Raw genomic sequence first — 27,956 nt, forward strand, 5'->3', positions numbered from 1 at the left:
CCCTTTAGGTGCAGTGGAGTATGTGTTTGATTGTTCTGATATTGTCTACAGCAAGAAGATGGAGCAGAGAAGTCACCCACCAAGAAAAGACCAAAGAAACGCGCCAACAAGGAAAACAAGGAGAAGCAGGGCACTCCGAAAAAGGACAAGGACGCAGACAAGGACAAGAAAGCCCCACGGCCCCGCAAGGAAAAGGTACCACCACCACAGCACTCAGAAGTACAAATGTAGCTATGGTTCTATGAATCCTGCACAACCGAATGAACTCCATTTAAGAAAAGGAAAGTAGGCCATTGTAGGATTTAAAATTGTCAGTGCTGCTCATATATCAACTAAGTTCTTCAACTTACAGCCCTACTTGCTCATCACTATCCCTTACTATCTCCTTACCACCTTCATGTGTGTGTTTCAGCCTAAAACAGTGAAGGGCAGGAAGAACCAGGGCCCCGTGCACATCACAGCTGGCTCCGAGCCCGTCCCCATCCAGGGCAAAGAGGACGATGAGCTGGATCAGGAGACTTTCAGCATTGTAAGCTTCATCACTACATCATTGCTTTTCTCTTGGCAAACATAACGTCACAACTTTACAAAACAAAACAAAAATCTACTTAAGTGAGCTTTAACCATGGTATAACAGTGTTCCCCCACCATTGGCTTACTTTAAAGTTGTATTTTGTTGGATTTGCACACATAATAATGCTACATATCAGGCTTGAGTGCTCCGAGGGACAGTTACTTTACGGTTTACAATGAACAGACTAATCCTAGGTTATAGTTCAATGTTAAAAACATATGTAGTACTGCGCAGTAGTTAAACATTTGAATCATAATTAATCCCATACTTGAATGCGATTTAACTCATGTTGCACCCAAAAATCAAAAATCAATATGAATATGAAGGGGTTTTTTGGCTCCTAAATAGCTTTTTATTCTACTTTTTAGATCTAAATATGTTTGAACTTGGCCATGATTTTTCTGTGTATCTGGGAAGGGTCAGGGTATTTTTAGTGATGTTGTGAGAAGGCTTGCTGTGTTTCTAAAAATAACCTTAATATCAAGATACTTTACTGCTTTGGAAATGGTTTGACCCCCATAAACAACAGAATATTCTTAATAGTAGTTTAACTAATTGTAGGGATGGTCCGATGCAATGTTCCCTCTAATTTTTCACGAGTCTGAGCAAACACACAAACTCCCTGAGCGTCCCATGGACCACTGTGAGCAACATCAGACGTGCGCACTGTGGTCATGCTGCATCACATCCATCCAAGTTAAATGTTTTTTTAAAATAATCAAATTACCGCATTTACATTTCTGTTATATGACTTTTAATTAAGTGCTTTAGCCACTTATACAATAAAAGTGACAAAAATCTTGCTCATGACCTGTGTAGTATGTTAATGCTATTGGAAGTATAAATATTTAATTTTAACTATGGAAAAACATGAGCTTCCAACCAAACCAAGCCAACTGTAAACTCCAATGTTGAAAACACACTTAACATTTTTATGATAAAGCTCTGACTTGTATTATGAGTATAAGCCATTGTGTGAAGCTTTGTGCACTGAGTGCGATTGTCCTACTGTGTCTGAGAGACAGTCCGTTAACTCTTTTTCAGTATATGACACAATCATTTGATTTTTACAACTCATAAACTAGTGACAGTAAATGACCAATATACACAGAGAGGAATCTGTATCTGCACACCCAGCTGCTCTATTACTGTACATTTATATATTAAAACACAATATAAAATGTGTATTTGTATATTAAATACATTCAAAACAAGTGGTATGGGTCAAAATAAATATATTTACAAACCACACACACACTTCAAAATGTAAACAAACACACACTGGAAACTAAAAACACACTGTACATGTGACAGTGTGACAGTCATTCTGTGACAGAGGTTGGAGGATCGAGTCCCGCTCGGACCAACTTCTGTCATTGTGTCCTTAGGCAAGACACTTCACCCAAGTGGAGTGTGCGTGAATGATTGGTGGTGGTCGGGGGGTCCAAGGGGGAGGTACACATAATACATATTTGACAATTAAGTCAATAGAATAAACCACGCTTACCGATCAGGAACAGCATCAGTCCATCAAAACATAAGGTCCTCTGCTCCTGACTCCACCATGAGATCTTTACTCGGTTCCACAAACCGCCCCGGGTCCGAGATGTCTAGATCTAGTTTAACTTGTACAAACATCCACAGTGTCCGCACTTCCTTTGTTTTGTCCATTTCGTCATGTTTAAAACGCAAAACTGCTGCAAAACAGTGCGTAAAATTACGCAAATACTTGCGCGTAATTATACGCGCAGATCTTTGCCCGAGGGCGGGCCGTCGGGACGTTAAGGGGTTAAACAGCACTTAGAATCATTAGCGAGTTTTCACTCCACATCGGTGACATCGGCTAAAACACTGGTAGCGGCGCATGAGGAGCCTGTCAATGACGTTGATAAGCTGTGCAAATACGTATGTGAAAAACATAATTGTCTGGAGCATCTTGTCCCCGGTCACACTCACTGACTCACATTGAAAAATAGCGCAGAATGAATTGTTGTGTGTTTATTTTATTTTCAACACCGGTTTGATTTTGTTGTGCGCAGCACAGATTTTCTGTGCAGGGAGACCGTGTCAGCAGTGCGCAATTGAGCACGCGCGCAGCTTAGAGGGAACAGTGGTCCGATGTGTATTTTTTCAAGTCGATATCCAACATTAGTTTTTTAGTGGCTGTGGACAATGACCAATATTTCCATGGTATTAAGAATTTAAAATCAAGAATGAGGGGAATCAACTCATGCCACGTTTTGGTACCTGCTTGGAACAGTTGGAACCAGATCAGAGATGGTTTTGTTAATGTCCTTGCTCCAAACTGCCAATCCTGGGTGGAAATACTTGAAATGAGATGGCAGCAATAAACCTGCTAGTACTTCCCTACATTTCGGGTTGGGAGAGCACTCTGTCTATACTTTGAAATGTCCGAATGTTTCCTATGTGGTGGTAAAATGCTTTGTATGTCGTGTTCCCAGTGTAAGGAGCGCATGCGTCCAGTGAAGAAGGCCCTGAAGCAGCTGGACAAGCCAGACGAGGGGCTGACCGACCAGGAGCAGCTGCAGCACACCCGCACCTGTCTGCTGAAGATCGGAGATCGCATCAGCGAGTGCCTGAAAGCCTACAGTGACCCAGAGCATGTCAAGCTGTGGAGGAGGTGAGGGGAGAGAGAGGAAGAAAGGAGGAGAGGAACGAGAGAGACAGAGTGTTAATGCTTTTCTCATGTCCTCAGAAACCTGTGGATATTTGTCTCCAAGTTCACTGAGTTTGGTGCCCGGAAGCTCCACAAACTGTACAAGATGGCTCAGAAGAAGCGCTCACATGAAGAGGAGGTGCCTCATCTCACTTTTTAATCTGATTTCATTGTGTAGATGTGATGTAATATTTGTGTCTAACCCGACCACATGGCTGTCGCAGAAGGAGCATAAGAAGAAGGACGATAGTGGTAAAACGAAGACGCTCAGACCAGAAGCTGCAAGCTCCAGCCGGGACGGGGGAGCTTCCTCCAAATCTGGGCCCCAGGGACACCACCGAGAGCCCCATGCCCCTGGAGCCAAGAGGCACTTCAATGACGGTATGTTCCACACAAGCCCCACATACACAAGTAGGAGCTAATTGTTGTTTCTGAATCATATCTACAACAGCCCTCTGGCCCTCTTCTCAACATGTGTAAAAGTTTGAACCAGTAGCTGTTACTCTCTCTCGATCTGATTATGTAAGGCTTCACCTGCTTGTATATGCTGCTTCTACTGTTAACACGGTATACTGTCCAAACTATGGCCCAAATGATCATAGGCAATACTTTTTACTTAAGCAATTCTACCAATATAACCTCATTAAAATCCCATAGCAGTGAGTAAAAGCAGGAGTAAAATAAATGTTCTAAGTCTCATTCAAGATACAGTGCTCTGTCAAAGCTGTGTAAATGTGTGTGTGTTGATGACTCACTTGTGGTCCACCATAAAAATTATTTGGACACCTGTTATACCCCATTGCTGCCAGCAGAGCGCATCAAACTCCTGTACAAGGTTTAAAAGGACCAGGATTTGCAACACTTTTACATAACCCTGCTTCAACATAAGTTCTCATCAAAAACATACATGGGCATGTTTCATTCACACATGTGTATGAGTAACCCTTTTTAATTAGCCTGTCTACATCTCCAAAGCTCAAAATGATCTTTTCCACTTTGTGATGTCATGAAGTGGTAGTTTTCAAGTTAACAGCCCACCTTTTTACCTTTAGCCCTGGAATTACCAATCTTTACTAAACTAAAGTGGTCCAAATAATTCTAGTGAAGGTGTCCATACACCTTTAAAACACAGTGGAGCACTTCCTGTATTACCTCATGATATCACAAGGTGGAACAGAATGTTTTCTTTTAGAGAGAACTAAATATGCCTAAATTTGCAGGGTTTGAAGAGGAAACAACATTATAACATAGACCAGAAAATAGCATGATGCTGAGCATGTGCTGTTGTTACAGAGCGCGGGGACTGGCAGAGGGACAGGAAGTACCCATACCCCGGGAACAGTGGTCCGCCATGGGGTGAGCGCCCCCATCAGTATGACCGCTACAAGGACCACTACAGCGACCGCCGCCCACACGGGGGAGAGTACCGCAGCTCAGGAGGGTACCGCAACAACACATCACCAAGGAAACGGCCTTATGAGTACAGCAACGACAGAGATCACCGGGCCCACCGGCCCTATTATGACAGGTAAATGTTCAGATGGTATTAAAAAGTATGTTAAAAGTATTCCGTGGATTATGCCAATGTTGATATTTGACTTCCTCATGAACATCCTGTAAAAGTGGCATTGTCATTTTTTTTTGACAAATTTCACTCCAAATCTGAAGTTTAATTGAAAAAAAAGATTAAAAAGACCGTTTCCATCATTCTTCGATTAAACAGACACTAAAAACGTAAGCATTCAGGTGTGTAACCTGAGTGTTTGCTGTGGCAAAGTCAAATGTCAATTCCCTGAGTGAAATGAGAAATTCCACATAGGCAAGTCACTTAACCAAGGTTACAATCTACTCCTTAAGAAATATCCAAACAATGGAGCTCTAGGAATTATATTGATGTGACTTTGCTTAAGAAAATACAATTTAATGAACACAGGAAAATCGGCTCCTGTTCCATCTGAGAAAACATCAGCACATTCAACATTCAGAAACTGACCCAATAGTGTGGTTAAAGTTGTGGAATAATAAATCCGTAATACCCCTGAATCCATCTCTGTTTCAGACATTCAGACCCGAAGAGGAGACGTCCTGATGAGTTCCGCGGCCCTGGCTACCACTCAGGCCGAGAGGGGCCCATGCAGGAGTTCAGGAGGCCCCCAGAGCACAGGCAGAGCGGCCCCCCAGGACCTGATAACTACCGGCCCTTCCCCCAAGACAAGCCCCTTCCTCTGCTCGACCCCCGCTCTCCCCAGACTCACAAGTCCCCCCAGGACTCCCGCTCCCCCCTTGAGAGGCCCCTGGACCCCAATGCCAGCGGGGACGCCATCTGGAGCCGCAAAGCCAACTAAGCTAAAAGGACTCTGCTCAACCGTGTGACTGCAGAGAACTGATGTGGCTTTCAAAGGCCGCCACATGTAGACCAGGACTAAACAAGTGTTGTTCCTGTATAAAACAGGAGAAAAGCAGAAACAAAATCTGATTAGATTTCAGCCCAAGTGATCAGAGAATTTCTGAGTTTCATCAGAAGCCCTCGTCTCTCAGTTTGAGATGTGCTCTCCTGTGACTGTGTTAAAGTCCACAGCCTGGGCCTGTGTGCCAAAGTGGGCCAGGCCAAACCACTCCAGCTGCTCTGTGACCCGGGCCACAGGGGGGCCACAGGGGGGCCACAGGGGGGCCACAAGTGTTTATCCCTGTCTGTATCACACTGACTGTGTCGGAGATTAGTCCTATGGAACTATTCCACAGCAGTGTGAGAACTGTATTGAGAAGTGTGTGGGGGGTTCATATGGACTGCCCCTCAAAGTGCCTGAGTGGATCGTGTATGGGAGATGCTCCCAGAAGAACATAGTGACATGGACATGTGTTATGACTATGATTTGTGAGATTAGCTTTAAGTTTTGTGAATTTAAAAAAAGAGAATGTTGTAATGCACCTTCAAATGTAGCTCGCTCTCTCTCCTGTCCTATGCTCAAGTGTCAAATGTTTAGTACAGACTCAGATCTGTATGTCCTTTTGCTTTGGGAGGGAGCGGCAGTATTCAGGCACAACCCTATTTTAACACTACATAGACTTTGCCTCCCAGTATTTGCCACTTCACCTTCTATTGCACATTTTAACTTGGATGGTAACTACAGTACCAGGTCTGATTTTAGCTTTTCCTCTGAGTCCACACGGACTCCCACTGAATTAGTCTGGTGCCAAAGTCCGGCATTTTCTTCAGCTTTTCCATGGTGCCTTATTTGTGTTTTATTGTATTAAACTGGACATTGCGCGGGCAGTACACATGTGGCAGTGTGGGCAGTGGAAGGTGAGTATTAGGGACCATTTCTCCTGTTTGTGAATGTGGCTCTGACTTGAACTCTATGAAAGCTACATCTGTGGATCTTGTTGAAGAAATAATTTATATTTGAGACATGTGCTGTACATATGGGACATGTGGAATAAACTCATGTGTTCATAAAATCTGTCTGCATTTACTGGCTAAATATAATATTCTAATCGTATATGACAAGTCATGTCAAGATGTGTCACATCAGCTTCATTTCATTTTTCATGTATTAAAGGAACCATATGTATGATTTAGATTCTAAATTCCCCAAAAATGACCTAACTGTGTCCCCAGATAGGAGGTAAACATGTTCAAATCAAATATAACAATTGTAATACATGTACTTATTTATTCTTATCAGTAAGTAAAGTACAAAAGCATTGAATAAGATGGACAATGATTATCCAATTAGAAAGCAGAATGAGCATCACACGAGTCTCTTGGGTTGCCAGTTTCAATGAAATCCAGATCAGTAATGGGTTAAACCTAAAAGGACATTATGAGGATTCAGCTCTACCAAAATCAATGATGGCTCCTTCTCACTGCTCCTTGTTCCTCCTTGGTCCTTATTGTTGACCTCATGACATATCTCTCAAATGTCCAGGCTAAGGAGAAGGAAGAAGGCAGGACAGGGAAGGAGGTATTTTTTCCCAATTTCAGATTGAGCATCTGTGATCAAAGCCGTCACTACCTAAACCCCAGCACCTGCAGCTAATCATGAATCTGCTGTATTTGCAGTATCTGCAGGTTAAAGCTTTGGCAATCCAGGTGTAAGTACTCTTTAGAAAGGTACTACCGTTCCTTTATTCATCTATTTTTTACACATGACACAATATGTCCAGAACGCATGACTAGAGGACTGAATACTCTTAAGTCAGAGCAGAATAATGGGCTATTTGAAATATTGCTGCAAACACATGAAATTTGGTCAAGTATCACTCAGATTTTTACTTACCATGGTGACCTCCAACCTTAATATTTATAGAAAACATCACAATGGCATTAAATAACCTGAAATCTGTCAGAAAAAAAACACTGTAGCTATTCAGTTGTGTCCAGCAGGAGGCGCTCTTACACTGTAGGTAGATAAACACGAGACCAGACACTTGAGAACAAGACATTTGCTTTTATTCAATAAATAACAGACATTATAAACAGCTGCATGAGTCACTGTACAAACACGTTCATCTGTCTGGCATCTTATTGTCATCCCTTTTTTATTTGACACAAAACTAATTCATAAAGAGCTCCAAAAAACATAAAGTGCTTCAATCAAAACATGAGCCCCAGTATCAGCAGCAGCGTTCTCCCACCCCTCTGTCACTCCTCTGACACACCTGGACTCACAGTAAACATCCAGCCTCTGTTTGGGTCTGAAGAACCTGGCTCACTGGGGATCAGGTTCTGTACAATCCCTTTAAAAAGAAAAGGTTTCACATTCACCAAAACAACACAAGAGTAAAAGTCACAACAGAAGTACAAACACCACACATTTACTGCAGAATGACCACACAACACCACGAACAGCAGCCGTGGTACAGTTGCCCACCAGAGAGCGCCCACCAGAGAGCGCCCACCAGAGAGCGCCCACCAGAGAGCGCCCACCAGAGAGCGCCCACCAGAGAGCGCCCACCAGAGAGCGCCCACCAGAGAGCGCCCACCAGAGAGCGCGCAAGCTCAGAGTCACACCCAAAACCAACCACAAGTGAAGTGGTTATTGGTCAGTCCAAATACATACAAACTATGACGTATTGTGATGACTGGAGTAACACTACAGTCCCATAGAGAGCACTGGTTAAACATCATAAGAGAGACTGGCACAGATCGACTCATTCTGGACTGTGTGTGTCCTCAGAAAGAGCACAGGTTTCATTCACTACGTTTACATGCACAGAGAACTCTTGAGTGCCCCAAACCTGTCAGACCACTTTTGTTCTAGTCTAAAGAAGTCAAAGAACGGACAAGGTGCGAACAAGGGGCCACGAGACATTCAGGTGTGTCTAATAATCTAGCATTAGCACTAGCACTTTGCAGCTACAGTTACTGATAAAAACACTATGGGGTGACAGTAGCTCAGTTTGACAAATCGTTCATCCACTGATCCGAGGGTTAGTGGTTTAAATCCCGCTCTTGACATAAACTTGACACTTAATTCACATCGCCCCTAGTGTCTGTGTACACTGTCTGTGAATGGGTAGTAGTTCCTTGATGTAAAGTGCTTTGAATGCCTTGGAGGTGGAAAAGCGCTATATAAAAATGTGACCTTGAAACATATAACCACACTTAGTGCAGAAATACATATGTGATATCTCATTAACTTTACTGTCTTCCTCACAATGTATTTGCTCTCTTCAGCACAAATAAAGCCTACATCGACACTTCAGCAATTTTCATTTTCACTTTAACATATTGCACATGCACTCTGTGGAGAGGCCGTAGTTTTGTCACCACTGCTGATCTAAAATGAGTGATGTGTCCAAACACATGTGTAAAACTTTCCTGGCTGTTTCTGAGAGTACGAATCAACTTCTCCAGATGTAGTAGATGAATCTCAAATATCCCAATAATACAAAACCTCAATTGTAGTTCTCAGCTTTACAGTATTTGGAAAAATCTGTTTAAACTGGACTAAGCCAGTTATCAGGTTTTCCTGTTGTGCATGTAAATGTAGTGACTGAGGCTTATAGTATTTGGAGCGCCAGGGGAAGCTTGGGACCTACAGGGGGCGCTGTGGGCACAGTTCAGCACAAAGAGACCCTGAGCTGCGAGATTGGCGGCACAAGGCTGGCTCTTTATCAATTATAATGACCACTGGAGGCACCTATGAACCAAGCCTGCACAATACTGCTCAATACAACAAACTAAATGCAACTTTAACCATATGAATTTACTTAAAAGTCACACAGTGGAACTTTTCTTGCAAAATGTTCGCCATCTGCTCGTCTCAGTGGTTATTGCTTTACCTCGAATGGCATTTCACTTTTTATCTTTTATTTACAGTGGTCCCTTGCTATATCACGGTTCATCTTTCACGGCCTCGCTGTTTCACAGATTTTTTTTGTGTGTAATTTTACATGTTTTTTTTTTTATTTACAGTGTATGAACGTGCATTGTGTTCTGCGTCCTGATAAGGGACTGCAGACCATTGTAAATCAATCTCCTTCGTGCCGTGTCTCTTGTATAGTACAGAACGCGTTGATCAAGCATTTATGTAAATTTGGCTAAACACTACAGCAGAACGGCACCAGGACAAAGGTCCAGTCTGAGGAATTGAGAAATACACGAGTCACTATTAATTAATTAAACAAGAGAGAAATGTGAGAAAATGTTAATGCCTGTCTGAGAAAAGTGTATAAAGTGTGTGGTGAGGGGTTTTACAGCTGCAAAACATGTATAATAACATAACCCCCCCCGATAAATGAGGGACCACTGTGTTTAATTACGGGCATTTGTTTATATGGGCAAAAAAAGACTTGAAATTCATGCATTCTTAAAGTGAGAGGGGTCACTTCTCCATAAATCTGATCGACATGGAATATTTCAAACAAAGCAGTAATGTCTCCATAGAAACCAGCAGGTGGGAGGCCATCCACCAGAAAAGTTACACAGTGCACCTATTCTTCTAGATCCAGGTTTAGACTTTTTTTTCATAGTTGAGATTTTTTTGTTTAGATTTTTGACAGTTTAAATTATAAATAAAGATCTTTGCATGTTTTCTTTAATATAATTCAGCTGAAAATGTTAGTGATCGACTCAAATATGATTTTGTCCTCATGATGATGCCGTAGCCCTCCGAGGGGCCGCACTCGTTCTGATTGGCTCAGACAGTGTAAACACGTGGGCCTGCTTTGTTCCTTTGCTGTTTGCTACATTCACATTTCAGACTAAAAATATCTAATCAAACACAAGTGACACGACCTGAAACTGCATCACACTGTTTCACCAGCTCCTGTTCAACAAGTAGCACCACTGACACAAGATGGAGCCCGATGCCACTGGGGCAGAGGTACATTGTGTCCCCTCTGCCTCTCACCGGGGCCCTTCTGTACATGGAGGTGACCTGGCTGTAGGCTTTACCCTGTGCGTGTCTTAAGGTAGGAGAACATGCAAACGCCAACAAAAAGGCCCCAAACACATGGGCTGGGGAAATGAACCCGGGACCTTCTTGCTGCAGGGCAAGGCTCTGCCAATGTGCCACAAGACATGAAATCTGTAAATTACATTCACCATCCACCATTTTACACATTTGATTCAGTGCAGTTTGACAAAGCCATGTGCTGCCAGCCCACTGTCAATCAGCTGTCACTCTACTGCTGTCGTGAGACCAGAGACGCTGGAGCACTGGTCCTGCTCCAGAGGAATGGGCTTCCATCTGTTTACACCAGCACACAGCTGACCTCTGCTGCACATCTCACCACTGCACTCTCCATCCTGATGAAGCTCCTGTCTGCTCCTGTTAGCCCCTCACGCAGCCGGACCCCGCCCCTCACAGTCTCCTCTCTGTCCCACGCCCTCAGTTCAGGCCTTGAGCCTGGGCTGGTCTCAGGGGCTGGTCTCTGGGCTGGTCTGCCTACACGTGGGATGATGTGACTAAAGGAGACGACACAGACCTGACACTGGAAGAGCACACACATGTAAAGAGACCAGAGCAGATCTACAGGCCCCAGAGCAGCAGAGCACTGAGGCCAAAAAGAAGCAGAGAGATAGGGGCCTCTCTGGGGCCGAGCCCGGGGCCCGCCCTGCTCCTCAGGTCCTCCTCAAACAGGTGGTAGCGCTGACTGTTTGAGTGCAGCATCTTGACGTCCTCAAAGGCGTAGAAGGCGGCCATAGTGAAGTTGATGTCCCCAGAGGAGAGCAGGTCGAACACACAGGATTGGAAGTACAGGTCCTCTACAGGCAGCCTCTCTTTGCACTTGGCTTTGGCCGTGTGGTAGCTAAAACCCTGTGCTCTGCTCCGGCCCGTGGCCTGTAGGGTGCTGCTGAAGTGGATGCGCTGATTGGCGGGACAGCCATGCAGACATAGGTACAGGTCCTGGGAGTCCCCCTCTTCCGCAGAGTGGACCACCTCTTCAGGCATGCGTACCGCAAAGGTCAGGTAGCGGCCCACTTGGCGCACCACGATGGTGGTGCCAATGTAGCGTGCCTGGATCTCCACGTGTGCCCCAGGAGCCTTCTCCACGATGCGCAGAGTGTTGGCGCCGTGCCGCTCGCCTCCATTCTTAGAGCCATCGGCGAAGGCAGCTGGCAGCTCATCTGTCTCAGCGTGGTACGTCTTTTGATCCACACACTCCTGGAAGTTCTTGAAGATGATTGTGAGCTACAAAGGCAGAGGACAGACAAAAGCATTAGTGACACAAGACAAAGTTACATTCATTACAGTACAGCTGGAAATAAATCTAACCAGATCAGCTCTGCTAGAACTGCAGCACTCATCACTGAGGCTTTTGTCCCACTCAGCTCCAAACAGGGGAAATAAATGCTAACCTTCATCTTAACTTTAACCTTAGCTATAATCTTTAAAAAAAATTAAAACGCAAAAACCTACACACGTTTTGAGGATTTTTTCCCACTTAATGAAAGCTTTGAGCAATGTGGGAAACTAGGACTGGTATGTAGAGTGGCTTGTAGGCTAGTTCTTGAGCTTAATGAATGGTAATAATCGTAATTGTCCAGCCAATCAAAGAGGTGCAGAACCTGTTACCAGGAAATCAAGCAGTATGTGGCTGAAGTATAGGCATAGGAGGCCTTTGTCTGACCAGGAACAGCTCTGTGTCCCTGACAGCAATAAACAGCAGGACTGTGAGGACAGGGTATGCCACAACAACAGATGTATCAATCGATAGGACCCACAATACCATCTTTATATCCATGTGTGTGGATGTGTGGTTCATGATTAAACCAGTATTAGTGAAAAGTGACAGGTCGTTATGGGGCTCTGCTGTTTGGAAAACTCCTCATAACACAAAGTAGTGCTGCTCCTAACCTCCAGGTCAGAACAAAGTCAGACAGGGAAGGAAAGTCTTATCCCAAATCTAAACAAGACTCTGCAGATAAAGACCCAACTATCAGAAGCCACACACTCTAGAGCTCACAGCCACAGTGTCCAACACAGAGAGGAGGACGGTTCTACACACTGGAGCACATACAAAGGACACATGCTCATACAGAAGAATGAGAAAGCCACATAAAAGGCCTGTAAGAATACAAATGAGTGTTAGCACTTTGTTAAGAATCAGCAAAGAAAGACAATAACAGAAGACTGGCACTTTCCTCTGACCTGTCAGAGCTGGTCCGACACTACACCCTCTGTACTTATGTCCTACATGTTGTATGCTTCTGCTGCTCTGCTTTGGGATCACTCTGGGAATTTATAGGGATGCACCAATTTTCGCCATTTTCAGTTCCAATACCGATATTGACATTTTGACTTTAAGTACCTGCTACTTCCTAGCAGTCTAGGAACAGAGAATGGCACTGAAGTCCTTAAGACACAGTAAACTTAAGTGATCCAACTGCGTTATGCAACTCTCATTTACCCTTGAAATAACCAATGAACAACGTTTTATGAATACGAATACGAGTTCTATTATGGAGACGTTCTAGGACAAAATCAGCCTGTAAATGGTCTTATTACATCCAATAAAGGCCCAAACAGGCTTAAACAGTATCATGAATCCAATGCCCAATCCATCTTATTTTTTCAGTACTGGGCCAGTATTTGATACCAGTATCATATCGGTGCATCCCTAATAGGACATTAACTGTCTCACCTTGCTGGTGGCCGTTGCCATGGCGCCGGGCACCACGGGGGTGTTGGTCACTTGCACAGACAGATACTTGTTGTGGATGAGAGGCCAGGCCCCCTCCACCTTACAGGTCTGGAACTCATCTCCAAAGGTACGGAGGTGGGGGTCTCCAAAGAAGCCGCAGTGGGTGTAGTTGGGGGGTGGAGCTCCGCGGGGCAGGCTGCGCTCGTAGTGGCACACCTCGGGCCCGTCCGAGCGCTCCTGACTGTCAGGAGGGGGCGGGGCCTGAGGGGGTGGGGCCTGAGGGGTCCTGGCACGTGGCTGGGTGGTAGGGCCTTCTTTGGAGCAGTTGTGTTGCATCAGGAGATCCTCGATGCCGTGCTGAGCTGAGTGATAGGCCAGGTCCCCTCTACAGGTGCGTGCTGTACGCCGCACACAGCTGTTGTACGCCCGCAGAGCCACACAGAACTCCTCCTCTGTACCCGACTGACCCGTCGATGCCCAGAAGTCTGAATTACACTTGAGGATCTTGCACTGAAGGCTCACTGCACACAACATACAAGGAATCAGTTACCGGTGACAACAATTTTACAGCTTTAGACAGAGTCATATACAAAATGTCGCTGTGAAACGCTCTCATTTTGGGCTATAGCCATGTCATAGTACTATACATGCACTCATATTTCATGTTTGTTCGGACCATTATAAAAATGTACACTCAACTGAACCATGCTGACGCACAGATGTATGCCTCATTAGTTTGGTCCCTGTCCGACTCAGGGTTTGAGTGCACACTGGCTGTATTTCTCGTTACCTCTGGCTCATGAAGCCATGAGTCAGCCCCTACCTCCAAGAGAAGTATATATCAGCGTGCTAAAGTCACACTTTCACCCCCCCCCTCCTCAGTCCTCTCCTCCCCTCTGCCCTCTCTCACACACTCTCACACCCCTCTCCTCACTCCATAGACGGTCCATAGAGGGTAATAGATTAATCTGGCTGTGTTCTATGGGACATTCTCACTTTGCTGTGTGGGGAAGTGACTGCAGAGAGGCTAATAAGAGCCAGCCAGACATCATGTGTGGGATCTGTCACTCAGCTATAGTTAGATCTTTATGAACACACATTTCATTTATTAGATTAAAGATATGTATATCAGGGCATTACTGATCACATGAGTGTTTAAAGGAGGCTGGGGAAGTTAAACAGGCTCAGATTGGATTCTGTGATCTCTTGGACCGATGGTACTTTTAAACAGATGCATTCTGTTCAATAGGACCAGTGTTCAATAGCTGCTCTACACATATGTACTTAATCATGTGTACTTTAGACTGCTGACCTTTAACCCTGTTTTAATACATCCTCACCAACACATCTTATGTGTTTTACTTCACTGTAGTTGTGGCCAAACCTCCTAGTCAAAGCCTGATCTCGTCAGACCTCAGAAGGTAAGAAGTTAGTACTTGGATTGGAGACTGCTGAAAATACCAAGTGCCACAGTGGGGCAGCAGTGGAAAAACTGTTGTGTCCTTAGGCAAAACACTTCACCCACATAGCCTAGTATGAATGTCGTGTGTGAGAGAGTGTTTGGTGGTGGTGGGAGGGGTAGATGGTGCAGACTGGAAGCCTCGCTTCTGTCAGTCTGCCCCAGGGCAGCTGTGGCTACAATAGTAGCTTACCACCACCAAGTGTGGAGTGAATGAATAATACTTATAATTGTAAAGTGACTCTGAGCATCGGGAAAAGTGCTGTATAAGACTGGTGCATTGTTATTAAATCGTTCTCAATGCTAGCTTATGTTTTATTAGGTTACACTGCTGCACCTCTGTGTTTTCAATGTAAAAACAAGTTTTTTTTTTCCATAACCTAACTTTAAATGTCCTACATGAAATAACGAGGCTGTGGTGTCTAAGAGTAATGTAGTCTACCTGATTATTCTATTTTAAAAACAGATAGAGCAAAAAATGTGAGCCGACTTCACTTGAGGCAATGTAATAGTATGATCCAAAGTAGACACATGGAGCATTTAGCCTCGAACAAAAAGGGCTGCATTCAAGGAGCTGTGAGGGCCAGACCCATCCCCCAAACACAACACACTATGGAGCTAGTGCTGCTAAAGCTCCGGGCAAGACACAATTCAATCAACTATTAACCAGAGCCAAGGCATCATTGCACTGAGGCACCAGGCAAACATGGGGCCACAATAGAAACTAATAAAGCATAGTCAAGTTACTTTTATAGTCAATATGTTCTGGCCTGTGTCTATACCATCCTATGAACTCATTCATTTGTATTATGTAATATGCTACAGTCTGACACCTAGTTTATCAAATCAAACCTCATGTATGATCAAGTCAAGTCCAGGCGACATGATCAGACAGATACAAAGCACATTAGATGAATTGTACCATTTTGGAGTAGTCTGAATGCAAATCACATCATTTTCATAATAATTATTTTTTTAAAACAAACAACAAAAACATTTGGAATATTAAACATAATATGAATCATCTCATGCAAGTCACTTTATCTGCCGTTTATACTGTTCACATGCTGCACTGTTCAGAATAGTCAGAGACCCTTATTGTACAGAACAGTGCTGTAGCACTTTTTTTGTTTGTTATTATACTTGCACAGTGTTGTGTTTAGTATTTGTTTATAGTGCTTTTTGAGTGCCCACTTCTGTTCTTGTGCAATTATGAGACTGTAAAGACTGCAAGTTGCAACTCTACCAACTATTTCTTCACCTCTTCTGTTTTTATGGTACGATAACACACTGCCCTTTGTTTGGACACTTGAGGCCTATGTTAAAATGTGAGTGCCGTTTGTGCCTCATTGACGCGGGCAAGTAAAAGCCAAGGAACCGAAAGTTGGAACTAAAACTCGGTTCCAAGTAGAAACTGACCAAAATGATTTGGCAAGTACTGGTAAGCAGTGCCAACTTTCAGTTCCTTGGCTTTAAATACCCGAGTCAATGGGCCAATAAATAAACTGCACTGATTTATCAGCAGCACAGGTGCTCGTGCATCACAATTGCACTCTGCACAAACGAGTAGCACAAACAGGGGTCATGTTTTAACGTAGGCCTACATGTGTACAAACAAAGAGCAGCGTGTCATCTTACCATAAAACAAGAGAGATGACGAAACAGTGAGCAGAGCTGCAATGTATTCACTCAAACACATTGAGTCTCCAGTGCGGAACCTTTAGTTTCTCAAAGTGAAAGTGCATAATAATAAATCCACATCCAGTCAGAGTATGTAGTGTCCACATAAAGCTGAAGCTAAACAGACAATATGAACCAAACTCTGCCAAAAACCTCCTCCTTCTCAGTCTTGGTAAAAGCGTAATTCTCAAGAAAATGCGGTGTAGTAAACATCCAGTGTGGAGTATGTGCACGTAAAGATGTATCCAACCAAGTCTGCATCAAGTTCTCCAAAATCCTCCTGGTAAAGTACTGGTATTGAAAAAAAATTATCAAATAGTGCCCAGCCCAAGACATAACTCATTTTAACATTTAGCTTTTTTCCCAATTTTGAGAAATGCTGTAGGCCAGACACTGGGATACTCTTGCCCCTATATAATCAGAAATGGGTAGAGTAGCCAAAAATTGTACTCAGGTAAGAGTAACGGTAGATTAGAAAGAGGAGTTTCAGTGGGTCGATCAAGTTTCAGGTCAGGCGCTCTTCAGGATCACAGTGAAAACATCACAGACAACAAAGAGGAAAATCTGAGGCACTCCTACATTACATTCAAAAGTCCTTCATTGTAAAAACAGGACTTCCCTACACGTTTCAGCCACGTGGGGCCTTCTTCAGGGAAAACAAGGATAAAAAGATGCCAGGTGCTTTTAAATAGATCGAGTCGCATCATAACAATTAGGACACAAAGAGTAAAACAACTAGAACCTAATGTACTATTCAGACTAGTATTGTAAACTCTATAATAATAGTCAACAGTTAGAAAAATACAGAAAAATCTAAGTCTTCATAATGGCTGGGGTGTATTGTTGCTTTTATGGTCTCTCTTTAATATGTTTTCCTCCTCTGTGTGCTAAGTCCATCTCCCCCTCTCATGGTTTTGGGGAGTCATTGACATTGCATTGGTTTGGTTTGAGAACTCGAAATATTTTTCAGCGGAACAATTAAGATTTTGCGACCCGATGACATACCGGTACTTGTGTTCTGCGAATCCGTCTCACTTTCTTTTTGTGGGCCCAATATAAACACATCGAAAGCTGCAATCTAAGCGCTATACATGAGTGCTGTTGCAATTTCCATATTGTTTGCAGAAGGATGTTTTTTTTGCCCAGATGAAGCAGTGGATTTGTTTATATGTGTACAGCGGTGATGATCCACATTGAAAACTATCACCTGGACTAATAACTTCAAAATAACATTACTCAAATAGAAGTACAAAGTAGTAGCAAAAGAACAACTGGAGTAAGATGTCTGTGTAATCCCGCAGTTATCCAGGTCCATCCAGAATAAAAGCCAGTGTTAAATCTGTCAACTGGACAAAACGTTGCAGGAGTGAAGACGTTTCACTGCTCATCCAAGCCGCTTCTTCAGTGTCCACCAGTGATCTGACCAGTACTGAAGAAGCGGCTTGGATGAGCAGCGAAGCATCTTCACTCCAACGTTTTGTCCAGTTGACAATTTTAACTACAGCTTTTTCCTAACTGAAGTAAGAGTTGTTATTGGGATGTAATTGGACAGACAAAACATTGAAAAATCATATCTGAAGGAGCTGTGCAAGAAACACAAAAGTTCAAATGGTTTCATCTTGTCAATATTTAACCTTTTGTCACTTTTAGACCTCCTTTACACAAGTAAGAGTACTGTGATTACTTAAGTATGGGGAAAAGTATGTTGTACTCTGTTTAAAGTAAATCTAACTGAGTAAATGCGTACTCCACATATCTGCAAATATAAGAGGTCCAATTTACACGTATAGACGTATAAAGTAGTTAAATGTGGAGTTTTTGGCCCACATGTTGCTGGCGCGTGTCTGTGGAGTGTTTACGTCGTTCTCACGTTACGTCCGGGCTCGCGCTCCTCTGCTCTCACGTTCCTAGGGCTAGAAAAAAGGAGAACTGTGGGCATTAACAGTGAGTCTTACCGGAGGGACAGAGCCAGAGCAACACGATCAGCAGCCTGCACACATCCAGCGCCGACGGGCTCCCTCTCCTCCCCATACCCGTCCATCCAGCTCCGGCTCCGGGCACTCCGCTCTCCCTGCTCACAGAGGGGACACGTTACACCCGCCGCTCCGGGAACAACAACACAACCCCGGTGCAGTCATAACGGCTTTCAGCGAAGAGTTGGCGCGGTTTTAGCGGATTTTAGGGGAGTTTTTGCGGTGGTATTACGCGAAAGAAAAGACAGAGGCGCCGTGTCGAGTGTCCGAGAGCGAGTGAGAGTTTGTAGGGAGTGTCTATGAGAAGGTGCAGCCTACGGGCCTCGCGCACACTCTCGACCAATCACAGAGCGGTGTTTGAGCGCGTGACCCCCCCTCGGCTGCATCGGGTTACAAGTGTGTCTGCCTCCTTTACGCACTCTGCTCCAAGACCCTCGTCCTCCCTCCTCACGCCACAAAGCGGCTCTCCACGAGCTTTGATTCGCTGCTTAGTGAAAAAACTGTGAGTAAAACATATCTAAACACGGGGTAGCGTCCAAGACTTTATAAACACTATCAAGTGAGTAAAAGTACAGGTACTGGAGTAAAAAAAAAAAAGAAAAAAAGAGTAAAAAGTAAAAGTATCACATGGAAAAAAATCTACTTCAGTAAAAATATTAAAGTATCTGTTTGAAAATGTACTGAAAGAGTAAAAAGTAAAAGTATCACATGGAAAAAAAAACTACTTTAGTAAAAATATTAAAGTACCTGTTTGAAAATGTACTAAAAGACTGAAAAGTAAAAGTATCACATGGAAAAAAAAAACTACTTTAGTAAAAAATATTATAGTATCTGTTTGAAAATGTACTAAAAGACTGAAAAGTAAAAGTATCACATGGAAAAAAATCTACTTCAATAAAAATATTAAAGTATCTGTTTGAAAATGTACTTAAAGACTTAAAAGTAAAAGTATCACATGGAAAATAACTACTTTAGTAAAAATATTAAATACCTGTTTAAAGATATACTTAAAATAGTAAAAAGTAAAAGTATTACATGGGAAAAAAAAATACTTTAGTAAAAAATATTAAATACCTGTTTAAAGATATACTTAAAAATAGTGAAAAGAGTAAAAAGTAACAGTATTTTGCACATACTTTGAGGTCTTATAGACTTCAAATGTAGTGATTTTGAAAGAGAATTGTGCTGTATTTTATTCAACAGAAACAATTGAATCAAACTTTTTTATTTCTATATTTTTGTTTGCTCAAATTATAAACGTGCTAAAATAAACCCCTCAGCATTTTTAGTGGGTCTCAAACAATCCAGTTTCAATCCAGTTCAAAAATGTAGTGGAGATACCTGCTCTGAAATGTAGGTATGTAAAAGTGAAAAGTATTCACTTTAAAATGTAAGTAAAGCACAGATACTTTAAATGTGTACTTAAGTATAGCACTTTTTTACTTTAACTTTGTTACATTCCACCACTGAGACTATTTTAGATTGACAAATTCAACTTTTTCAGTAGTAAGACAAACATTCTCTCAAAAATGTTACTGTTTATAATAACTACATGAATGGCATAGTGTACACATTTATTTACATGTAAAATAATGTCAGAGAAAATGTATATGTTTAGTTTTCTTAGTCTCATGTGATAGGAAAGGTGTTTTAAAATGAATCCCAATATATCTAATTCAGTAGCTGGGTTAGGGCAGTTGGGTCACTTTTGGGGTTATTTTCACATGAATTAGGTTATTTTTCCTTAACCCAAACAGGTCATCAGGTTGGGTCATAGTTGGGCCATTTCAAATACAACATATATACATTGTCCTGCCTTTTGTCTGACCTATCCAGCGGTCTGGGTCAAATCTCCAAACAACCCAGTGAAATGGGTCCTCAGCAGCCATTACCCACCTGTGGATTCACATATATGTAATGTAATCTAAATGTACATGGAATCTATGTAAATCTACATGACATCTACACCCGTCTTTAACTGTTTCTAAGTTACTACCTAAATAAATATTATGGATCTGAATGTTTCTAACATAAGTTCACACTATTTGGGTTCTGTTTTATACTCCAGCTGTATTTGACACAGAGGAAGAGACATTTGATCTGTATATTTGATTTCTGTCTGTTCTTTTCTCTCTCAGTTGAATGTAAAGCAGACTGAGGTGTTCACAGCCTTGAACTCTGGACTGAGAACTCAACCCTATAGGCTCGCTCTATACAGCGGCTTTTGAATCACAGATGTAAGTGTTATGTTAAATAATATTATATTTTATGAAGTCCTTGTAGATGTGTCACAGATATATTGGACCTGTAAACATCACCATTTTGTTGCTCCCACAGTGGAATCTCCTGTGACACAAACTCTGGAGATTCAGGGATTATTGTGTAGAATGAAACCAGCAGAGCAGTTAAATATAACCCAGAACTGGATAGAAGAAATACAAAAATCTGGGTTAAAATAAGAATAACCCAGAGTTCTGTTGGTCCAATAGTGACCAAGCGCTGGGTTATTATTGGTTGTTATTTTTAGCCCAGTCTTTTTTAGTGTGTTGCTTTTGTCAATGAACAAAAAATAACAAACAGGAATTTTCTTTGGGAAATTAAAAAAAACAGCAGAGACAGGGTGCTGCTGGTGTCTATATAACCAAGGGTCCTGTAAAAGGGCAGTTCATTAAAGCAGCTCTATTCTGCAAAACCTTAAACATGCTATAGCTGTCTCCCCTCACCATTTATTCAAGTTGTATTTGGAGTGATTTGTGCACGTTTGAGCAATCTTCAGTCACTTACTTTCAAGATGCCATGTTGCCAATAAACTTCAGTTTTCGCCGCCACTGGCATCTGCTCTCTGCTCTGGACTTACTTCGTTCTCCAATTTTATTTTCTTAATTGGTAATGCGTGTAGGATTTGGCAGACATTTTGGTACAAATAAAAAAAATAATCCTTTGCTTGTTAGAGTGATCTGCAGCTATCCATCAGATCTTTGTTGGTCTTTGTTGTGATGACGTTTACGGTTGCGTCAGCTCTCATTGGACACCACAGTTTTCTAACGTGGAGGACTTGTTTCTCTTATGAAGTAGTTTTAGATGAATATTGCGATTTAAAATGTTCTGATTATAACATAATGATCCAGGGGTGTCAGACAGAAGCACAATAGGTCTTCTTTAAGAGAAAAACATCAGGCCTGGTTAGAAAATATTTTAAAAGCCTTTATTTTAGGAGGGCAAGACACATTAAAACAGACTAATGCGTGTCAGTGCATGTGCCTGATATATTTGTTTTCTTAAGGAATTTGATTTGATTTGATGTTAACATGCAACAATAAAAATACAATAAAATATAAATAGGCTACAGTTATTTCTACTATACAACCAAATAACCAAAGGTACTATGAAATGGTCAGTCAAATGTGATGAGTATTGGTTTACCTGCTGTAATGGGGTAATTTTCCTGAACATGTTTAAAATGTGGACTTTTTCTCCATTTTAGATTTGCAGACTTTAATGGCAAATGAAGGTTCAAAATCCTTAAGCTAGTGACATCAGAAATATAGTTTATGCCAGTGCATTTTCAAAACATATAGAATCATGCAAAATGTAACATTTAAACACATAAAGTAAGCTAACTAACAAAAGCAAAATAAAATAAATGCTATCTACGACACCAGTGACTGTCACTTTAAACAACTGTAATTAACCTGTACTTCTGCCATAGACTGTATATATAAATGGACACAGCTATCCCACTAGCTGTTACTGAAGTGAGCAAGGGCGTGTTTCTAGCTCTATTGACTTTGGCTTCAATTCACTTTCTATTGAAAAACATCATCCCTCTCTTTGAAACTGCTGCTGTCAGGCTCGTTATTTTGATCTTAAAATGTTCTTATTAATCCACTCTACATCATCCTGGTGTTTTTATTTAGCTTTTTTGTCCCTAAATCAGGATATGAACATTTATAACAGACCAATCAGGCGTCTTCTTTCCCGAGGTCACTTCTACTAGCTTTAGCAACAGTTTGATTTGCAGCGCTGCTAAGTGGCCACTCCCTGACAAACCCATGGAAGTATAATAAGATCTGGAAAATGAACCAATTATGGCGTCATATTGTTTTCAAATGCCTCTGCTAATTGGTGCAAAATGACCAAAACGTTTTTTTTCTTCTGTATTACTTCCTGAATGCTGACCTTGCACCGCCCAACGTGTGATATCAGAAACATGCATCACGTGATCAGTTCTGACCAATCAGAGTGATGTTGCTGGAGCGCAGTCAGAGTGGGCTCAGAGCAGGACTAGACAACATTTCACAAAGCTAACTTTATAAAATTCATTGCATGTTGTGAAAATACAGAAAAATCCCTACAATATCTGACCTTTGTGAAAAGTGTTAATGCCCTAGATCCAGCAGTAGATCACAAAACAAGGCTGACATTCAGGGCTGGTTCACAGTTCTCCACCTTGGAGCTCTGTTTGGCCCAGTTTAGTTACAATTTTGATGTGTGAACGTATCCTAAGTGACAGATCTACTTTACACTTTTTGTTTTTGTTTTTTTTTTTTGGATGGAAAATATCAATGCAACTGTGTCAGAAAGAAACCAGTGGAGTGGCTTTGTGTTTATTCACAACATGCAATGAAGAGTAAATTTGATCAACCAAACAAATCAAAAATGAGCTTTACCCCTGGTGCAACTATGCTTACTATTAGTGTTGTCACAGTACTACAAACTTCAAACTCAATTTCGATACTTCGATAAGAAATAGACTCGATTCCGATACTACAATGATAATAAAAACACTCTCTCTTTAGACAATGTGATTTTCAACATTAAATCATAGTACTTTCTTTTCTATTCCCATGTGGCTTTTATATCTGTGTAATCCCTCAGTCGTCCAGGTAGGCTCCATAGTGATCCATGGGTGTATACTAGTCTATGTGTCTAATATTTGTTCTGATACAGCAGAAGATCATTCTAAAGCAATTCAATAAAGGTTCATTTCTGTCCTGTGAATGTGACTTTCTTAGTATTGATACTGGCTTAATTGAGTATCTAGTAGTTTGTAACATAGATTAGTATCTGATTCTCATTATGTTTGACAGCCCCTACTACAGTAGAACTAAAGAAGTGACTTGGATGAGCAGCAAAACGTCTTCATTCCTACAACTTTTTGTCCAGTTGACATATTTTTTTTTTTTTTTTTTTTTTTTTTTACTAACCTTTACTATACTACTGTACTACTACTCATTAAACAGAATAAAGAAAATTGTGTGGTGTGGGTGCAAGACTATAATGGGGCTAGTCACTATAGAAAGACTCAACATTTGTTCCTTAAGCAGATCTGTGTGTTGTTGGTTACACTTATGTCCCTGCAGTTGGGGCTGAGCCACAGGCGGAGCAGTCTGTCAGTAGTTTGTCCTTTACGGGCCGCCGTACGACAGGTGCAGGCCTATAAGCGGCGCATGTAAATACTTCACATGCCCCGGATCACTCCACCCTCCTCAGAGCTGCACAGTTAACTACATGTCTCTAGACTGTTGGACCAGACAGTGTACAATGTGGTCTCACTTTATCCAGTCTGCACTGAATGACACTAAATGCATTTTGTGAAAGCGGCCTTTAAATGTATTTTTATTTGCCTGTAAAACAAAGTGTGAAAGCTTTAGCATATAATAATCTTAATTGTGTAAAATGAGTCATCATAGAGACTTAAAAGGCCCTGTTAAGATTAAGGTACACTTTATTGTCCTCATAGGGAAATTTGTCCTCTGCATTTGACCCATCTTTAAATGCAGCTGGGACAGGAGCACCACAGCCCAGTGCTCAGGGACCTATCTCCAGATCTTGAGCTCTTGGTCAGGACTAACTTAGTTGGAGGATTTGACCTATGGAGCATGTTTTGGGTTGATGGGGGAAGTCAGAGTGCCTGGAGGAAACCCACCCAGACTCGGGAAGAACATGCAAACTTGACACAAAAAGGCTCAGTCAACCCAGGGATTGAACCTGAAACCTTCTTGCTGTGAAGCATGAACGTTAGGCACTGAAAATTTCCCATGTACTTGAGCAAAATGTGTCTTGCCCCAGAACAGATGAACCGTATAAGCAGCTTTGGACCATAATAGGTCTGCTGTACCATCTGTATCTAATTATGAAGTGTTGTATTGTCCGATTATCAAGAAGTATGGATTAGCATGCTAGTTGTTCACTTTACTGTGGTGGCAAAACTCTGCTCTGGTCTGAGAGTTTTGAAAAGCTCTTATTAAGTCACTGTGGTGAGTAATTAGGGTGCTCAAAATGTAGGTAAATGAGGAACTTTGGACTACTGTGAACTGTTCAAAAATAACTACTTCTGTCTTTTTAAATGTTTTTAAAACAGTAAAATCAGGTTTGGTGCCTTTAATAAAGTAACACATTCAACGGTTTCTCCATGTGACAAGTAAATAAAATGTGTCATTGCAGCTCAACGACATCCAGCCACCTTGAGGCGCTGGAAGTCCATTTCTCATCCATTTTATTGACTTTAGTTTGAAAGCTTTCTCGGGGCTGATCGAGTAGCTAACTACCACAAAACCTATCATTAAAAAAGAAATAAATGTTTCTGAAACGTTAAAAAAAATAATAGAAAGAAATAATTTTGCCAAAAGTGTTACATCTCTATGCAAAACAGGTACAATAGGGCAAATCCTCCAGCTAAGGTAGTGCTGACCAAGACTAGCTCATGATCTGGGTCCCCAGGTCCCAGAAAAGTACACTGTTTATATCTGCAGCCTGTGAATACTCCTCTCAGTTTAAGAGGGATGGATGAGTGTTTCGCCTCAGTTGTTGGTGAGCAGTGACTGTGTGTTTCGTAGTCTAACGCTGCTTGAACAAAGAAGTCCCACAGGCAGGACCATGGCCCTGCTTCTAATAATAACCAGCAATAGGCTTTAGAGTGAGCACTAACATTTGTGTGGAGAATCACACAGCATTCTTTCACATTTCAAAAATACAAAAATGAAATGTACTAACACAAAACATCCCCCACAGTTGCAACTTGGGTTGATAAATACCCACTGATCAATACCAAAATCCAGAATAAAAATACAATACAATGGGAAATTACATAATTAGAGATGCACCAATACAGTACTGGTATCGGATATCGACACCTCATCGAACATTTTGGTGGATTGGTTGTCAGTTCCATGTTATTGGTTCAGCCGACATCCCATTTTGGTCTAGAGGTTGGTGTAATAAGACAATCTACTCTAATGTTGGGCCAAAATGTCTCATAAGATTAAACTTGTATTTTTGCAAAGCTGTTCTGTAATTATTTTACAGTTGGATTCAGTTCCTTTGAGTTCATTCAAGCACATATTATAATGTATCTGTGTGATTGAAGAGGAAAGGATTACAGTATTTCAGATGAAAATAGATAAGATAACATTTCTTCTCACAATAATCAGAACAATATTTTACTTAACCCAGCAGCATTGAATGATAGGTCAAATGCTGAGAATGAATTTCCAAAATAAACGTTTAGCCTAACTTTAACCTTAAACTAACCACTGTAGCAGCAGCATCAGAACAATCTTGTACATTTCTTGGTCATACAGAGAACAAAGCAGGTCTAAACCAAAACTAAGTCTAGAAAAGAGGTCTTAACCAAGACTAAACCAAGACTTGAACCCACAAAAAACAGCTCGCATTATGCCATGAAATAATCTCGGTCTGAACCAATACCAACAAAACGCCTCACTGAGGAATAGGTCAGGGGATACAAATGACTAGAAAATTAAGTTTAAGCATTATTTATCTACAACCAAACCAGTTCTAAATATGTGCGCACTACATTCAACCTCCTATAGGCCTGCATGCACGGACACAATCATAGGATCCTCTCCATAAATCCATGCGTAATTCAAAGCTGTCACTCTCGCTTGTGACGCACCGCTTCCACCTGCCCGACCTGTTCCAAACCCAGCTCCTCTGGCACCGACACCCGATCTACAGTTTACGCACACCCGCCTTCGTAAACACCACTACGAATTCATAATCAATGTAAATAAGCGGCCGGATCATCGCTCACCGTGGCACGTTAAGTGGACCGATGGTTTCCGACAGATGGCGCTTGTTTAAGGCTTAAAGAGCGCAAAGGCACCGCGCACATGGCATTACTGGGACGGCCAACCCTGTCATTAAATGTGAGCTTTATGGACAGCTCGCTTATTGCTCTAATTGCCGCTGTCATGTTTGAATATACGCACCCGGCAGGCGCAGCGCTGCCTCCTGCGAGTACACTCAACCGATTTGCTATAAAAGTATTCCCCATAGCAAAATGAACGTGAACACCTTAAATATGTCATGTGTGTGATCAAAAACAGTGCCCAGCGAGGAGAAGTTCAGATTTTTTTTAGCGATTAACCCCGTGCGTAAAAGCGTGACGCATTCTCTGGAACAGTTTGCGAATTTTGGCAACTGTCAAAATCAGCCCACACAATGAACTGGCATGACGTGATATAATTTGAGGCACAATTTGATGTTAAAATGTACCAACCTCGGCGGCTGCATGGGATCCAGTCCTGCAGGGATCCAGCGAGGAGCAGCGAGACGTAGCCGCTGATCGTCTAGTCACCCCCGTGTCGTGTGTCACTCTCGGCCAAAATTAACCGCACTCCGGTCCTCTCGTAACACCAAATACTCCATAGTATCCACCGAACGCTCCGTGTCCGCTCCGGGGCAAAACCAACTGCAGTGCGCTTCGGTTCGGTGCCGTTCCAACAGCTGACCCCAGAGACGCGTAACTATCACTCTGTCTATCAAGTCATAAAGCACTACTCTGGATTGTCGGATCCAAATGGGAAGTTCAATGAGACGTGTAGGAGAGAGAAGGAAAGGAAAGCCCCGAGGGGAAAATCTGGAGACACCGCTGCCTGCCGCTGCCCGTGCCGCGTAAAAGCTGCCTGGATGTGCCGAGAGACGCCTCGTTCCGAAGTGTGAGAGAGACAATGACTGCGCTGCATGACGCCGCCGGTAGAGAGTCCACGGCCGTACGCAGCACACACGCGGACGAGACAAGCTGCAGCTACGAATGGAAGGGCTATATATAAAACAGGACTATAGGCACGGGTGGAGTGAGGATTGACAAGTGTAGGCTAGTACAGTACAGTCGCATGGCTAATAATGTACTCAATTACAAGTACTGCTGCCAAGGCTCAAAGTACAATTCAACATGACAAGTACTCAAAGTATTAGTAAGTTATGTTTAAATGTAAATATTGAAGCGGGAAAAAACGAGACAGCGGTGCATAAGGACAATTATAACTTGAACAGTACTCAGTAACTATGATTTTTAATGTGATTACAATTACATGTCTAGAATTAGGCTGTACTCAATGAAAAGTGTTTAAAATGTTTTTTTTTTTTATTAAGATTACCCCCAAATAACTTCTCTATTACAGGACACACAGGACAGGACTAAACCAGAACTAAAGACTCGGACTCAAGACTAAATATGGAAACTGTGTTGTA

At 42.2% G+C, this 27,956-nt stretch overlaps 2 protein-coding genes across 2 annotated transcripts in view; one reads left to right on the top strand and one right to left on the bottom strand.

The window, feature by feature from the left end:
* The window catches only part of chd2 (chromodomain helicase DNA binding protein 2), a 31,982-nt gene extending 25,272 nt beyond the window's left edge, over window positions 1-6,710 (top strand). The window contains exons 32-38 of the mRNA XM_033967685.2: window positions 52-195; window positions 413-529; window positions 3,037-3,215; window positions 3,291-3,390; window positions 3,476-3,632; window positions 4,545-4,779; window positions 5,311-6,710. Of these exons, the coding sequence (XP_033823576.1) occupies window positions 52-195; window positions 413-529; window positions 3,037-3,215; window positions 3,291-3,390; window positions 3,476-3,632; window positions 4,545-4,779; window positions 5,311-5,596 (1,218 nt within the window). The 3' untranslated portion in view covers window positions 5,597-6,710. The remainder of the gene's footprint in view (window positions 1-51; window positions 196-412; window positions 530-3,036; window positions 3,216-3,290; window positions 3,391-3,475; window positions 3,633-4,544; window positions 4,780-5,310) is intronic.
* A 972-nt stretch (window positions 6,711-7,682) lies between these two features.
* Window positions 7,683-27,483, bottom strand: rgma (repulsive guidance molecule BMP co-receptor a). The gene is made up of 4 exons (XM_033967954.2): window positions 26,983-27,483; window positions 18,441-18,556; window positions 13,347-13,867; window positions 7,683-11,893 (listed from the first exon to the last, which is right to left on the bottom strand). The coding sequence occupies exons 1-4, from the start codon at window positions 26,994-26,996 to the stop codon at window positions 11,231-11,233; spliced, it is 1,314 nt and encodes a 437-aa protein (XP_033823845.2). The 5' UTR covers window positions 26,997-27,483; the 3' UTR covers window positions 7,683-11,230.
* Window positions 27,484-27,956: the final 473 nt, after the last annotated feature.

Source organism: Periophthalmus magnuspinnatus, chromosome 6, assembly GCF_009829125.3.
Source record: "Periophthalmus magnuspinnatus isolate fPerMag1 chromosome 6, fPerMag1.2.pri, whole genome shotgun sequence".
Classification (NCBI taxonomy): Eukaryota; Metazoa; Chordata; class Actinopteri; order Gobiiformes; family Gobiidae; genus Periophthalmus; species Periophthalmus magnuspinnatus.